This window comes from Branchiostoma belcheri, unplaced genomic scaffold (assembly GCF_001625305.1).
Source record: "Branchiostoma belcheri isolate BF01 breed outbred unplaced genomic scaffold, Haploidv18h27 scaffold40, whole genome shotgun sequence".
NCBI classification, from domain to species: domain Eukaryota; kingdom Metazoa; phylum Chordata; class Leptocardii; order Amphioxiformes; family Branchiostomatidae; genus Branchiostoma; species Branchiostoma belcheri.
In genome coordinates this window covers 717,852-734,749 of record NW_017804021.1, presented here as the reverse complement: position 1 = coordinate 734,749, position 16,898 = coordinate 717,852, and the positions used below count along the sequence as shown (strand labels likewise).

Genomic DNA, 16,898 nt, shown 5'->3' with positions numbered 1-16,898 from the left:
TTCTTGATAGCAATCTTTGCCGGTGCTGTTTGTTTGCTGCTGGTTTTAGCTGGCCTTGTGGGCCGTACAGCACACGCCGCGCCGTGTGACTCTAACAGGTGGTGGGACCTTCCTTTGAACTTTCCGACTTTAAAAAATTAAAGAACTTTCCGAAAGCGGAGGACACACCCCCTTCGTCTTCCACCGATACCCCCCTCAGAACTTGTGTGGGAAAGTTGCCTTTTTCTCGTTCCGTGGCTCCACTGAGTCTGAGGAACAATTTGGACTGTTCCAATCTTAAGGGAGGTTTGTCTGGAAAACTGTTTTCTTTTTCTTCGCGTTTCCACCATTTCAAACAATTAAGCATCTCGTGCAGCTATATGTCATATATACTGCATGTACATTTCTAAAAAGACATAGTTGGGTATTTGTCTTCCTTTCAAAGTTTGTTTTGATATGATTATAAAAATTATACACCCCTTTTGTGTACGGTCCCCTGTGCCGCAGACGACCGAGGCACGCGCGTGGGGTCACCCTTAGTTCACCACCAGCCTTCTCTTTGCAGCGACCAAAGTTCACAATCAACGAGATCAGGCGTTTTAAGCGTCGTCACCTTGCAACGGTACGTTTTTCACACCTTTTTTCCCCCGGTATTTACACTTAATAGCGTAATTGTAGCAAATCTATCCGTCCCCGGTTGCGTTGTTGTGTTTAGCACATATGTGTTGCTTATTTAGTTTTAGACACTGACACAGAGTGTGTGTAGAGAGAAAGAGGGACAAGCGCTGACGAGTGATTTTGAACCGTTCCCGCCCAGTCGTGTGGTGAATTGGGTGCAAATGAGCCGGTGCTTTACCGTAACTGTTCTCTGTCAAAACCGTGAAAATTCCTGTCAGCTTGTGTCAACACGGAGCCTCGATGGGACATGGGATATCGAGCTGAGGGATCTCCAACTCTTGTATCAGCTGTAATAGTAAAACCGGCAATCTGGTGTCAAGAAGTTGTTTGCTCGGGCGCTGTGTGTGTGCACATTTTATTTGGGGGGCTGCGCAATGATGGAGTACCTGTAGCTGAAAAACAGTGTAAAGGACTTTGGCCGAGGGCAAAATTGGCGGACTGCGCCCGGCGACTTAACCCTGGCGCCGAGAACGTTGCCCCGGCACACAGTCGCATACGTGTCGCTTCGATATTCGACTGTATAAGAAGACACGTTGCTACTATTTGTAGCTAAATTTGGTCTAGTATAACCCAAACCCGTCGTCCCTACAATTGCGGTAAAGTGTCTAAACTGTAACACTGCCGTCATTTCTAGCGCCGCCCACTAATCAGTATACATAGAGAGAGCTATGAGAAACCTCTAACCTGTCGCGGAATCCCCGAAAGGATTGTTGTTTCGTTCCACAAGCTTATTTTTCTCACAAATTGTCCGATTCAGAACCAGGAAGTGTGCAAAACTAATCAGACCCGTACACGCTTGAGTCAGCAGAACATGCGACGGCCTTGAGTTATTTAAATGTTACCTTAAAACTGTCAGAAGTTGTGCCTTTGATCATACCGCGTCTAACACACATGCACATGAGGCATTCTCCAAGCAGAGGTGTAGGCTGCGGCTTATTTTTGACGTGTTTTTAGACGTTTTCGTCAAGCTTTTTTTTCTATAGCGGTATCTTTTTTAATACATGGTGTATTGGTTACCCTGCCAATTTGATACTATCATGTAGCCACCAAAAGACGGAGACAATGTAACATTATCAGTTGTTTTTTTCTGAAATCTACACTACCTGCATCCTTCCGTCATGTGAGGCTATCTAGTATTATTATGGCAACATTTTTCAATTGTTTCAATTTGTTTCATTGCCAATAGATACAAATCTTAGAACTTGTCATACTTATTTGAACTTGCCTTGCTCCTTTGATGTAATAAGGAAAGTTGTATTGAGTGTGAGGTGGCCATTGGGTTGGATTTCACTACAAAGGCCAGCTTTACCTGGGAGACATTTCAGTAGGTTAAGCAATACTGATTTGATTATATGGATGACATCCTTCCTGGCACCCCAAGACTGATGCCAGAATGAAAGAAATTGGTCCAAAAAAGTTACTTTCATCATCAAATCTGTGTGGTTTGGAAGGTTGAGCAAATGACTGGACACACACACACCAAAGAATAAGTTCTATATTTTTGTTCCTTCACATCTTCTTTTAATTTGGTGGTACTTTGAGGGCTTTCCCCCTTCCTCTGGCATCTTTTCCTTAGTCCTCTCATTATCCTTCAAGCTCTAAGGGAGGAGGCCTAATCATTGAATAGAACTATCGTAGAGTGGAACTCGCTGTCACCAATTACAGTGGGGGCATTATGATTAAATAGCTTTAAACAATTAGAGTTAGAAGTTCAAAGGTTAGGTGTAACAAGTCAGCATGTAGCCAGCTGCGCCCGCGCTGCATGCCTGCGAAGCTGGTGTGTTACGCTGAAGGGCGGTTATACTGTCTATACAGATATAGATACAGACAGTGAGAGATTGTGTTAACAAAGGCTAATATATTGCTCATCTTTCCCTACAGATCTGAATCAACAGTACGTGATCATGTCTGCCACTCCACCAGCCCCTGCAATCAAGACCATCGAAGGAGCACCTAAGGAAGCGGCCCTGCGCTCCCTCACCCAGCGCACCGGCTACAGCCTGCTCCAGGAGAATGGACAACGCATCTACGGCCGTCCTCCGCCCGGCTGGGAGGGCCCCGCCCCACAGCGCGGCTGCGAAGTCTTTGTCGGCAAGCTTCCCAGAGACTTGTACGAAGATGAGCTGGTCCCCGTCTTCGAGAAGATTGGACGGATCTTCGAGCTGCGGCTGATGATGGACTTCAGCGGGTCTAATCGAGGCTATGCCTTCGTGATGTTCACCAACAAGGAGGACGCCAAGAACGCGGTCCGACAGTTGAACAACTACGAGATTCGTAAAGGCCGCTTCATTGGGGTCATCCAGAGCGTTGACAACTGTCGACTCTTTGTCGGAGGAATCCCAAAGAACAAGACCAAAGATGACATCCTGACCGAGATGGCAAAGATCACCGAGGGGGTGGTGAACGTAATCGTGTACCCGATGGTCACAGACAAAACAAAGAATCGTGGATTTGCATTTGTTGAGTACGAGAGCCACCGGGCTGCGGCCATGGCGCGCAGGAAGCTGATCCCGGGCCGGATCCAGCTGTGGGGGCATCAGATCGCCGTAGATTGGGCCGAACCTGAACCGGAGGTCGACGAAGAGGTCATGAGGAAGGTCAAAGTGTTGTACGTCCGCAACCTGATGGTCACCACGACGGAGGACGCGATCAAGCAAGCCTTCGAGGTGGGGGAAGAAGAAACTGTGACAAGAGTGAAGAAGATCCGGGACTACGCATTTGTCCATTACAAGACGCGAGAAGACGCCCTGGCAGCCATGACGGCCATGAACGGAAATCTCCTGGAAGGTGCCAAGCTCGAGGTGACTTTTGCTAAGCCGGTGGACAGAAACACGCGGCTGGCTCGGCAGATGAATGATCAGAGCTTCATGATTCCCCCTTTCCTCCCTCCAATGTACCATCAGTTTGATCCGTTAGGGGGCCCGATGATGGGCGGTCTGGGCGGTATGCCCCCTATGGGGGGAAGGGGTCGAGGGGCAGGGGGATGAGGGGAGGGGGTGGTCGACAGGGGATGGGCAGGGGGTTCTACACACCCAGGCCTCCAGCCAGCTATAACGGCCCATATATCCCCCCACCGGGAAGCCCCAGTAAGTCTGCTGTACAGGTGCTTGAGGAGCTGTGCAGGAAAAATCAGTGGGGAAACCCCATGTACACCCTCCACTCCACCTCTGGGCAGAACAGACAGCTTTTCTTGTTTAAAGTGAATATCCCAGGCTACAGCTCAGGTTCTCCTGGCCCTAATACCCCCTTCACACCTAATAAACTAGCCCCAAATCCAGATGACGCTAAACAGTACGCAGCAGAATACGTCCTGATGCAGCTTGGCTCCCGAAGGTAGACAGCTGATGCAAACAGCAAGGAATCAGAAAGAAAGTTAAACTGTTTTATGATTGCTTACTACAAGTTAGTTTCCGTTTTAACTCTTTTTTTTTAAACAAAGCAACATTGGCTACAGTGAAACCAATGTTTGTGTTAGTTGACTGTAGATGAGTGCAGATGGATTTCTGGTACGACACTTAAATCAGCAAGATCAAGATGATAGCAAGATGACAAGCAGCAAATTCATCACCCCTCAGGGCCTTTCTTACATAGCCAGTGCACTACACAATAATAAGTCACCTAACAAGCAGAGACCTATCATATTTCCACATTCTGACACCAGAAAGCATCAGCTGAAGTTGATCCGGTGTAAACTTAATGCCGAATCACAGGTGACCATTTATCGAAGCCTTTTAGCTGCTTGAGTCACTTCCCATTTTAAACTGACAACGTACAGTACTGTACTGTGTATGTCCTTTTAGCAAGACAACAGAGTCACAATGTGACATGGGACGGCTTTTAGACACATTAGCTAGAGCACTGCCAGACAAGTAGGAGTTAGAAGACAACCAAAGCACATCTGTACACCTGTTACGGTGTAATGGGCTTACGTCTTGACCCACTGTGATTTTGAAGTTGATTTTGTTCTTTGTACCATTTCAGGCAGTTTTTTCTCAACTATATTGTAGTTGCTTTTATTAAGGGCTTAAAAAGTGACTTGTGATTTCTATTGTAATTTAGAAAAGGCAATTATGAAGCATGAGGTCTTTTTCATATTTGATGTCATACTTGTGCATTTCTGTTTTCTTTTGATTAATTTTAATTCTGAGGCACCACTGACTGTTTATCAACTTTTGTGCTTATTGAGTGTATGACTTTTTTCTAGAGCATAGTGTTTCATTGCTGTGTTGACTTGTTTTCAAACATCTTCTGGTATATCAAAATCAAAAACACTAAGAGTCATAATTACGAATTCTCCTCTGAAAAAATTGCAGATTCTAAATTCCACAAGAAGAAGTTCAAGTTTCAAACCATTTTGTCATCTCATATTGACTCCACTGTTAGGGAACATGGCTCAAAGAAAACTTTAAAGGGTGTGAGAGATGGAAGCAGAAAATTCAGTAGGTGTATTTGTAGGGCACAGATGTTGTAAACACTCCACTGGATGCTATACTTGTGACTTGAAGGAAGAAGCCCCACTTTATGCAGAGTAAGTTGTCTGTGGTTCAGTAAGTAGTTCGGGAAATCCAGTATGCTGGCAGAACTTCAACTGCTTGAAACCCGTAATGTGCATAGCACTTCGGCAGAACGTCTCTTTTAGGGTTTTAGGGTTGTATTAGCATTTTTAGGGATGACATCCCGTCTATGGGTTCCATATATGCAACAGGCAAAATTCTGATGCAACCCTGACCAAACATCCAGCAAAAAATCTGGGTTTCGTACAGGCGCAGTACATTCTGCCAATGTGGTGGGAAATCCTGCGAATGTATTTACGGTAAAAGCAATTCAAGAATGGCTTCAACTTCAAGGTCCTGACAGATATTTATATCCCTACTGACTTACTCTGTAAACTAATAGCAGGATGGGCATGTGTTAGGGAGAAGGTTGAATATGTGTATCCAACTTTCAAGCTCATATCTTTCTAACAATGAAGAGAATCATGCATAGACATTCAGGGTTGATACAGAACCATAAGAGAGGGAGAGTCAGAGGTATTGAGCTTGTGTTGTATTGTGTAACTCTATACAGCTATGCAAGGTTACCGGTCGCCTTAAAATGGACAAAATCATGTTCGGCAATTTGTGGTTGATGAAGGAAAGTCCTCAGGTTGCATGTTGACAGCATCTTTAGATGCTGGTGTGTTCAAGTTCTTTCTGTCGGTCACAGAGTCAAAGCAGGTCTGTTGAGGAGAAAACTTTATAGCTTGGCTGTGTGGAACTTAGCTATGAAAGTAAAGATAGTTCTATTTGTAAGTGTTGGGACATGTTACAGACCCAGTAGAGTTAGCAGATAGCTTTGTTGATAGCTCTGTTTTGCATATTGTTTCTGAGTTATTGATTAAAAAATGATCTATCATATTTGTTATTTTGGAATATCAAATGACGTGGAAGTATTAACAGAAAAATGATAGCACAAGATCATTTCTGTTTGGTGCAAATTATCATAATTTCGGGTACAGAATTTTACCCAGTTGCACCACCTACCTCTGACAATCCATGTGATGTCTATCAATATTCTAAGTCCATAATTTCAGAAAAAAGTGTAAAGTTGATTATAATTGGAAACTATATAATAAGAGTGACACTCAAAAAGCCACTGACTAATTTCTATTCATCATCTTACGGAATGTGTTTATAAGACTTGTGTCAGATGATATGATGATGTTGCTATGTTAAGTTGCATGTTACCTGTTCACAGATTCAAGTTGATGATTCTCTGTATCTAGAAATGTTCAAAGTTCTGATGTTCTTGGTTGAATGTGTATTGAAGTCTTGAGCTGAAGAAAATTGGGCTCGTGTGACAATTGCAGGGGAATAGGATAAGGTATTTTTGAGTTAGACAATGTTTTGAAACAGATGTTATGAGAAATGTACCATTGTCCTGATAATATATGGAAACTACAAGGATTATTTATATACCCCCCCCCCCAGCAAATGTCACTCCCACTTTGATATGTCTAGATTAATTAACCTTCAGCCTGCTAAGGTAGCTGTTTGTCAACAAAGTTGTTTTGGTGACCAGGTTAGTCAGCAGGGTGAAGGTTAGTTCAACTGTTAGACTTGACAGAGGATAAAACAAATCATTTGGAATTATGAAAAATAATAAAAGAGCCTGTAATTCATGAGTTGATTAGCCTAAGGAATTTGCTATGCAAAAACAAATACCTCAAGTGAATGAAACTGTTATTAGCACTATAATCAGAGATATTTTGGATTACCTCAATCTTGTGAATAAAGTTGTTTCTGCGTTGACTTTTTTGTCATTTGACTCACTTTGCTGTCTGTCCTCAGCGATACTGTGTAACTTTCAAAATAGAAAATTTTTAGAGCTGTTTAAAAATGTAGCAGTAACCTACCTGGATTTTCTTTTGATGTGTTGTAAAATGCACACTGTATGTATTTTGCCCTCTTTCTTCCTGAAACAATCCATTTTAAGGGACATAGTCTCTGATATGCCCAAAGGGATTGACTTCCAATGCCATAACTCGAGTTCAGGGGGGAGGAAAAGGAAATTTTCCTTTTATATATTGTGAAAATACACATTGACCTTATTTTTGCCCAATTTTGTCCTGAATCAAACCTTTCTAAAATACTAAGATCTAATATGCCCAAAGGGTTGACTTCTAATGCCCTACACTCGAATTCTTAGGAATTGCAGTTCAGTAACATCAAACGCTGTGACCCGAGTGATTTTGCCAAGAACTTGTACACTTCCATGTCTGCACCTGTTTTAGACGTGAGTTCCCGACTCCTCCTCACAGATTGACACGTAACAGGACAGGACAAGTGGTCCAGCGCACTTCGCGGAGTCTAGACCCGTGGGTGGGTGACCCGGGGTCAATCCTAAGATAAAGCCCAGACGTATCTTGAGTTCACCCCAAGGAGGTTAACTTCCTTCAAGGTGGTTCAGCGATTTCCACCACCATATGCTACGCTACGACAACTTGGGGCCGATTTACACGGGGGGAAAATATGGCCCGATTAATGTCACTAGCCTGGGTGCCAGACTGTTACCAGGGACTGTACATAGGCTAGCTCTAGAATCAATATGTCCTCCTCGTCTCCAGAATCAACATGTCCTCCAAGGAAATTTTACCACGGACACCCCTCATAAACTGGGGGCTGGTTAGCTGTACTAGCCAGACTACTTAACTACTTGTCTGAAATGTCACCACGTCGATTAGCCGTGGCGACTCTTGATTCGGGCTTACATTGCATAACCCTCTACACGTCGATATATTAGGGGCTCAGACATATATCCAAGCATGTTTTGATTGCTGAAGTGTTGAGGGAATTGTAAGATCTCACCTTTAATAGATGAAGGGAGGACGGTTTTGGGATGGACCCTGTCAATTGAGTCCGAACATCGGTTCCAACAGCATGAATCCTGCCGGGTGTACTTTGACTTTTTTCTTCGCTAATAAACACTGCTAATACAGTATCTGACTGACCTGAGATTAACATGTAACAGTACAGAGAATTGGCGCGTGTGCTGTCGGGAGCCACCTGTGGCTAATTAGCCTGAGTCCTGCTCCGTCACTCCCACCAGTTCGCTCCAAACAGCTAGGGCAGACGCAAGATCACATCAACACAGTACTTTTCTTTGTTTCTCGTATCGAACAATCTAGCCTTTATTTCAACCTTCAGCGTGCCAAGGACCACAATTAGGGCTGTTTTGGTTTTCCAATAATGTAATATAACGCAAAATGAATCAACAACTGATCAGTTTGTACAGTTTGCCTCTCTGAAAGGCATGTGACCACTTTTGACGCGTACGCCTGGTAGAGGCTAGGCTCTTTCATCTCTACGTTCTGTTTCGTATCAAACTGTCATTCATTCATACTAGTGAGAGACGAGAGAGAGAGAGAGAGAGAGAGAGAGAGAGAGAGATAGACTTGACAATGAGTGACGGGTATTACGAAACGGTAGTTTATCAATGGTACAACAAACTTTACACTGGACCCCATAATAGAAGAAACAGGTTTCGTTATACAGTCTTATATATATATATTTTCTTATACATGTATTTATCTGTGTACAACGTATATAAATGTTCTATTATATAACCATATATATTGAGACGGGGTGTCATGTAAAGAATTGATTGGAATTCAGTTTCACTGTTTTCATCAAAGCTATTATCATTCACATTTTCATTTTAGGATAGAAATTTCGCCGTCACTTGGAATTATATCTTTAGGATTTGTCAAAGATTCATCTTGTTCAGTTCTCTTCAGTTTGGTCGATGAAAAGCGATGAACTAAAAGTACTTTATTTCCTCACACGTTCATATGTTATATTCTAATAAAACTGTTTCATGATAATTTTCATGTCCGACTCAGAATGCCAGCATTCTGTCTGCTTATTTAGTACAGGTTGTTCGTCGTTGATCGGTATTCCCTAAACGTTTGGCACCAAATCAGTATATAACAACTCAAATGAACTAATCAAATGGCCACGCACGTATGAACATTCCGGTCATTTTCAATCAGATAAATCGGCCAGGGTTTCTTTTAATGGGGCTAATTTCCCGTCAGAAAAGTGAAATACTAGAAAAGAGTACTATAAATGCTGCCCAAACAGGCGTGAAACACTAATAATGAGCAAAATCATTGTATCTGGTTAGATATGAACAATATACACACGCCACACATTTTTTATAAACGTAACATTGACTAAACGTGATCTGAGGTTCACGGCGTCGTGTTACAAATACCGATACGATACTATAATCTACAATTACAAGTTGTAAAAGACACACGTCAAGTGAAAGCCCGGTTAATGTTACGATAGCGCCGCCTAGCGACCAATCTGTACTGCACAGTCTACATCATCATTGTTGTATTTCACAACCACAGACACGCCAGAAGCCACCGACGACGTAATCTCCTAGCAGATCTTTTGGCGGCTACAAGACAGTATCAAATTGTGCATGACAGTATCAATTTGCCAGGGCAGTATCCAATGCGACAACGTTTGGCGGGCAAAAAATAAGGTACCCGTTGAGACAAGAAAGCCCGACAAGAACGCCTAAAAAGCGACATAAATAAGCTCAAGCCCGAACCTCTGCTTGAATACTACGTATACTGACGACGAACTTTTTAACATTGTAAAAATACAAAGTGCCTCTTTAGTTATAGTAGAATATTAGTTTTACCAAAACCTGTTCCCTACTATCGTCTGTTCCTGCTCTTTCTCTTTCAAACAGTTCTGACGTTTATTACAGTATTCTTTACGTAAAATATAAAAGTACCGCCCGGGGGTGTTGCAAGCCCGCCAAGATAAGGCCCATTTTTATACCGGTGTCAGTTTCAATTACTCGTCTACAGGACGTCAGTAACCAGAAAGGTCGGCTGGAATGATGGTCTGTCAGTCACCAGTGGAACACCCATAATCTGGAACTAGGCTAATAGTTTACTAACTTTATACAGACGTGTACAGTATAATGAGAACAACAAATAGCGAAAGATTCAAATTTCAAAAGTATATAGTGTATTTAACCGTTAGGAAAGATCTGGCGAGAAATGGTACAGTGTCGTATATATATCAACAATGTATATTTGTGTTTACCTTTGCAGAAGGAAAACAATATTTTTGCTCCGTTTCTTCTTCTCCAAACACATAAGACCAATGACCTGGACCAGATGGCTGTCACCATGGTAGCTGGTGCTGTAGCAGACACTCTGTGGTGTTGGATTATGTAGCAAGTTAGAGGGACTGGTCACCAAATGTGTATATGATTATGAATTTATTTGAGTAAGAATAATATAAACACTATAAACACGGCAGTAGTTTGTTAGGCTAGCCCGTGTGACAGAGACATGCCTCTGGTCACCATCACATCTGAACAATTACCACCTTTGGTCGCCATGGCGACCACATGCCGTCACCATGGTGATGACCAATTAGCCGAACACCATCTCGATCCTCTCCTGCACGGTGGTGTTAGTCAGGGTGGTGACGTCATTCTGGATCTGCTTGGTTTCCTCTTTGTCGCTGGAGCAGCACTGGGGGGTAGGTCAAATGTCAGAGGTCAAGTGCGCATTTATCTGAGTAGTGCGAAAGGGCAGTTGGGAAGGGGGTTGGGAAAGGGTGTGACCATTTGTTCAAATCAGATAATTATAAGCTTGTATTACATAAATTGGATACTCCAATATTGGGAGGGAATGAAAGAGAAGTGAAAAATACTAGTGATTAAATATATTATAGGTCTTGGGTCTTCTGTTGTTGCCATGTCTTCTTGTCCCTGGAGGTAGGGCATATTTCACACATATATCAATCTAAAATCTTTGTCTTAACGAAAAGTTCATGTATACCCCTACTTCTTTAAAATTTGGAGTGCATTCCTCATATTCAGACCGATTTCGATTTGTTTTTGGAATGCGATCAAAATGTTTCGATCAACATGTTTCGAAATAATTAATAATGCTGTCTCTTATACGGCAGTTAGAATGAATGCTCTTCGATATTTTTCTGCTTCGAATTCACCTCGAAAAAACTTTAAGCTTGCTCAAAACATTTGGACCAGCGACAAGTATGGGCACAAGAATTTTCATTCAGACGGCATTCAGCTGGTTCATTCCGCCTCTCGTCTGAAGGTGTTATAAACTAGACGGGGCATCTTTTTTACAGTCTGGTGACTAACATCCACCCGTTGAATACTCTGCCACACTTGTTTGGAGTGCTTGTGTTGGGTGTAGTATGTTAATGTTCCGAGTAATGACTCCAGACTTGGCTAGACTGTGTGTACCTGGCAGATGAGCAGGACGACGGCGCCCACGTAGCACGCCAGCACGGTCCACAGCAGCACGTTGTACAGGTCTGCCTTGCACGTGTCGATGTCGAAGTAGATGATGACGCTACAGGTGGCCACCCACAGCACCAGGCACCAGGACAGCATCTATAACGTGACAGAAAACTGCACTGTCGAATTCAGCCGCAAGATGGGGCGCATGTCGCGAGCGTATCAAATGAAGGCTATATTCAGCCCCAAGGACAGTGCTGCTATACTATAAAATGTTATTCAAGGTCCTGAATACTGTCTGTTTTCGAAAGAATTGGTTGGTCTTGTAAACGTACAATAGGACCATGTGTGTGTTGTTGTTAACTGACATATTTTGGGGGACTCCAAGACCTATTGTTTATTTTTACGAATACGAATATACCGAATTTGTATCCCTTCCGCACTTTTTCTTTTGTACTTTTCTTTTGTTGTTTATGTTAGCTAATTTGTTTTTTGAACATGTGAACATAAAAGAAACAAACACCTTGGCCATACAGCGGATGGAGGGGCAGGACGCCTCCCCGCCCGGCTTGACTGCGACTGTCCTGGTCTCGCAGCAGATGCCGAACAGCCCCTTCAGCAGCCCGATGGCGCCGCCGGAGATCAGCAGGAGGGGCACCATGGGTCTGTCCGCACACTCATGCAGGTGGGAGGAGCCTAGCGGAGGGTAGTCAATCAAGAATTTGCAATTAGCCCACGGGCTTGTTAAGCTATATGGCGTAGCGCAATCTACAGGCTGTGATGTGGATGCGTGCATTGTCGAATTTAGCCGCAAGATGGCGCGCATGTCACACAGGTATCAAATGAACGCATTCAGCACCAAGGACAGTGCTACTAAATGTTATTAAAGGTCCTAAATGCTGTCGGTTTTCAAAAGAATCATCTAGTTACCAGCACAGTAAAACTAAGTGTTTTGTTGTTATTTACATATTTTGAATACAATGAACAAGAAATAAAATTTTAGACGAAGTTTATTTTTTTGTTACCTACCTGCGATGACCACGATGACTGACGGTACCACGAACACCAGTAGTGACACCATACACACACCTGGTAGAAGGGCGTAAAATACACCAATATCGTTGCAACTAAAGACGGTTTTCCTTTGAATATTGAGATATATAGATGGACACCAAAAATCTCGTGAACAGATTGAATGTACGCACGACAAGAAAACATTAATCCTTTGTTTTTATTATTTTGTCTCAGACCGATAGCCCATATTAAAAGAGAATACATATGCAAGGCACAAATACTAATAATTGTATCAGTCAAAGCGAAATATTTGCAGTTAAGGTATGATTATTTCCCTATCTCACCAACTGTCTTTAGTTCTTCCTCTGCCTGGAGAAAACTGCCTTCATACACGGTCACCAGCTTTTTGATACCTACAGTAGACATAACAACACAAGATGATAGAATGTCAGGTGTTAATTTTCAAAAGCTCTTTCGATTCAAGAAATCAAACACTATAAATACATAATACATAACTGAACAAAACACTTTTGTACATAACACTTTTATACAATGTCATACTGTTGAATCCTTTTATGGGTTCGTTTTTAAGTGGTGCCTTTGATGCCACTTGAGTGCTGCACTACTGTGTCCTGCCTTGTTTTTGAATCTTGCAGTAAAAATTTTGGAGATATGACTGCACCTGACAACGTGAAAAAAATCATTCTGTCTTATTCAACGTGTGCATGAAAAAGTGAAATGAATTCCAGACAAGACTGTGTCGAAATTACATTCATCTGAACAAGGGACCGTACAATATTTAACAAGACGCGTCAAATGTTCAACAAGTAAATTTCTTTCTTTCTTAAATGGCACAAGCCCTGAACACTTTCAACAAGTGTGAACGCTGGGCACCCTAAGTAATTTCAGGGCAGCAAAACTGGATTTTCAAAGTCAGATTTCTGGTCATTTTTAATGTAGTAAGATAAATCAACCCTATCCCATGGCATACTGACGATTATAAGGTAAAATGTGATGTTGCTGATGGGAAACGGTTGATTGTTTCGTATACTGGTTCTTGCTGTACCAATAAATAGCAAAAACCATTATCGAAACAAGCAACCGTACCAAAATATAAAAGCACACCTAACGTAGCTTGCTATTCAGACACTTAAAAAATATGCTAAGAAATGGCAGTAAATGTCAATATTAGGCATATTTCCTCATCCAGAATATTGTTTTGTTTTTATAAAACAAGTTTGAACTGTAATGGCCAACACAAAAAATTGTACTCATCCAAATTGTTTCGTTTTGTTGTCCCGAAATTGTATGCCTTTAAACCTGTACCCAAAGTTATACGCACGGCTGCGCAATTAGGTACCGGATGGAGTAAAACAGCTCATGATTACCGTTGTGTGGAGTGTATTCACAGTCACGCTCTCACTGTCAACAGCAATCATAAAGATCGACGACGACAGATTAAACTGGATAGTCCTTTATGTAAAACTCTGTACGGCAAATACTCTCCAAGCAGAGGTTGATGGGGGAAGATCGTTACATTTTAAATACAGCCCGGTTTTTGTCGCTACCCCCACAAACCTTCGGAGGCGCATGGACACTCTCTTGCCAATGGATACTGCCTGGCCAATTTTGTGCTGTTTTTTTTGCCGCCCTAGGATCTGCTTGGAGATTACACGGCAAAGAATATCGAGGGCAGGAGACATTACATCACAGAAAGGACAATAGATAATGCCCGTCGGGCGATTGCAATCTAGGGAGAGCATTCGTGAGATAGTTGTGCATGTATCGTACGAAATTAGGCTTTCTTGTTACCGAGAAATCTGTGTTAGATCCCTGTCGGTGGTTAGTTTTGTCACAGCCTGCTTGAAAATCTTACCACATGAACATCGTACAACCACCTAAGACCGCTCCATAAGCAATACTTAATCACATTTTATTATGGTTTTAGATAATATTTACTTATAATTTCTTTAGATAATATTCGTTGCTTTGCATTGACCGTTGACGTGTGTGTTTTCTAACTGCAGACTAAATCTGGTACACCACATTGTATTGTGTTGTTAAAATTTAGATAAAGCAGTAAAGTATTATCGTATCCAGAATCGTGCCTATCTAGTTCTATGCTTAAATGGGTTAGGGTTAGGATCAAGCACTGTTTTGGATAGTCCGGCGTATCCAAGAACGTTAGATTTCAGCGTGGATTATCCATCCAGAACCGTACCTGAGCCTGGTTCCTGATATAGCACGGTTCTGGATACAACAGGTGTTATGCTGTTTTATCAATACTTATTATGCTTATAAATCTTAAGCAGTAGGTTTTATGCTTATAAATCTAGGTTAAATCAACAGGTGTAATGACGGTTTTTACCTTTCCTCCTTTTCTTGTCGGCTCCGCCGCAGCAGGGCTCCTCCTCATCGCTGCAGTCGGCGGCGGGGTCCGGGTCCGGGTCGCTCCCCCTGCCGCCCGCCTCCTCCACGCCCGCCGGCACGGCGATCTTCTCATGCGTCTCTTCCCCGGCTGCCAGTGCCCTCTCCTCTTCGGTCTTCTGACTCGTATCCATCTTTCCACACCCCACACGTAGCGTACACACGGTACAACGATGTACGGGCGTCTCTCTGAGGATCCCCCGGTGGTTGTTTACTCCGTTTCAGACGAGGATCGCGAGGCTCTCACACCGTGAGGAGGTCTGGCTGCCTGCGAGCACGCGTGCAGAACTGTGGAAAGATGAAGAACGTACGTGAGCTATAGCCTCGCTCGCAGACTTCCTGGAGCGGTGGGGTTTATTTTGTGGTGGTGAGACGCTGGTACGCTGTTTTTTTTTATCACACGGGCTAAGGTTTTCTATAACGTGACACAAACACATCTAAAAAAAAAAACAATTTTGTACTGATAAATGTGAAAAAAAAACGCCTCTCCAACGATACGATAGAGCTTGGTGGATACAGCTCTCCTCCGATCAAGGCCCTACTCCCGACAAGAAACCAGCGCTCTAGCCACTCGTAGAAACAAACACAGCCTCGCCAGAAGTCTGCACAGGAGGCTACGTGGACTAGTCACAGGTGGTACGGAGGGTTGTGACGTCATCACGCCATGGGGCACAATAATGCCGAGCTCAGAGGAGGCTGATGAGAAAAGGTCACTGAAGGTACATTTTAGGGTAGAATTTCGCCCGTGAGATGGTGAGATTTGGAGACAAACAGACCAGGAATAAATGCGTAACAATGTGACTTGTAGGCTACATCACATTAATTTGTTGGTTCTCGGATATTATGAAAAAATATGAAGCGATAGGGCAAAATAAAAAGAAAAACAGGCAAAGGCACCATATGATAGGAAAGTAGGAAATCCCAGAGCCACCCCTTGTACTGTAACTCTGTCGTTATTACAGTTTCGTCTCACATCTGAAATGTCTATAAACTCTAACAACTAAGCAATAAAGTTGTCAGATGTATCCATTAACGCTGTTAGTCTGTTTAGGCACAGACGTTTTCTTATCGCTAGCTGCGCCGACGGAGTGAAATTTCATAAATCTGATGAACTTTACGGTTGGTACAGGGAGCGGCACAAGTCGTTCAACTCTAAGATATCTCAGCTCGCGACAAGATGAAGGTTTTATGTCCTCGGCTTTCAAGTTAAGGCATCATGCGGCAAGTATAAATAACGCACACGACCCTGCTTATTGGGTGAACTAGGAATGGCCTTTGGTTGAAGAAAAAAAGACACAACAAGAAATCCAACGTCTGGGAAGTATATAATGCATAATGTTCACAACAACTGCTGACTATTTCAGACACCACATTGCTTGGTAAATAAAAAAATGTATTATGATGTATATGAGGGATGTATATATCACCTGTCTTGTCCGTTGCAATTTATAATTTGTGTACGCAAACTTTCTGCAAGTTTCATCCCTGCTGTACGATTTTGTTTTTTGGTGTCACGAATTGCTGTTGGTGTGTGTCCGAGGCAGTGCGAAGGCAGTCCCCGGGCACTACTCTGTCCACAGAGATCCACATGGCTCATTACCGCTTCCTCTAGATAACAGGGCTCCAGTCGCAGTACGGACACGGCAGGGCATTTCTGTACGCGCTTTAAGTGGCCATTACAGCCGGAACATGGTTCATTCGAAGACAATCATAGAATTCATCATCATAGTAGAGGTCAGCTCTGGCCATCTTCTCAGCATTTCCCGACTCCATGTCTACGTACTTAGGCAGGCCAATATATATGTTAGCGCTTTACAAAACAGAGAATGTATTGCAACAGACAGAAACGTTTAACTTTCGGCCATTTAGAATAGTTTTTGTTAGAATAGAATAGAATAGAATAGAATAGAATAGAATAGAATAGAATAGAAAAGAATAGAATAGAATAGAATAGAATAGAATAGAATAGAATAGAATAGAATAGAATAGAATAGCAGTAGGTATTGCTTTGATGGGGG

The 16,898-nt window shown here is 42.7% G+C and overlaps 1 protein-coding gene and 1 pseudogene across 2 annotated transcripts in view; one reads left to right on the top strand and one right to left on the bottom strand.

Annotated features, from left to right (window-relative positions):
* Positions 1–487: 487 nt before the first annotated feature.
* LOC109477566 lies at positions 488–4,801 on the top strand (annotated as a pseudogene).
* A 5,524-nt stretch (positions 4,802–10,325) lies between these two features.
* The window catches only part of LOC109477592, a 36,159-nt gene continuing 29,586 nt past the window's right edge, over positions 10,326–16,898 (bottom strand). For both annotated transcript variants that reach the window (XM_019778930.1, XM_019778929.1), the window contains exons 2-7: positions 14,822–15,168; positions 12,798–12,866; positions 12,469–12,528; positions 11,963–12,135; positions 11,446–11,595; positions 10,326–10,702 (exon numbers count right to left, since the gene is read on the bottom strand). In XM_019778930.1, coding sequence (XP_019634489.1) covers positions 10,601–10,702; positions 11,446–11,595; positions 11,963–12,135; positions 12,469–12,528; positions 12,798–12,866; positions 14,822–15,014 — 747 coding nt within the window. In that variant the 5' untranslated portion in view covers positions 15,015–15,168 and the 3' untranslated portion in view covers positions 10,326–10,600. The remainder of the gene's footprint in view (positions 10,703–11,445; positions 11,596–11,962; positions 12,136–12,468; positions 12,529–12,797; positions 12,867–14,821; positions 15,169–16,898) is intronic.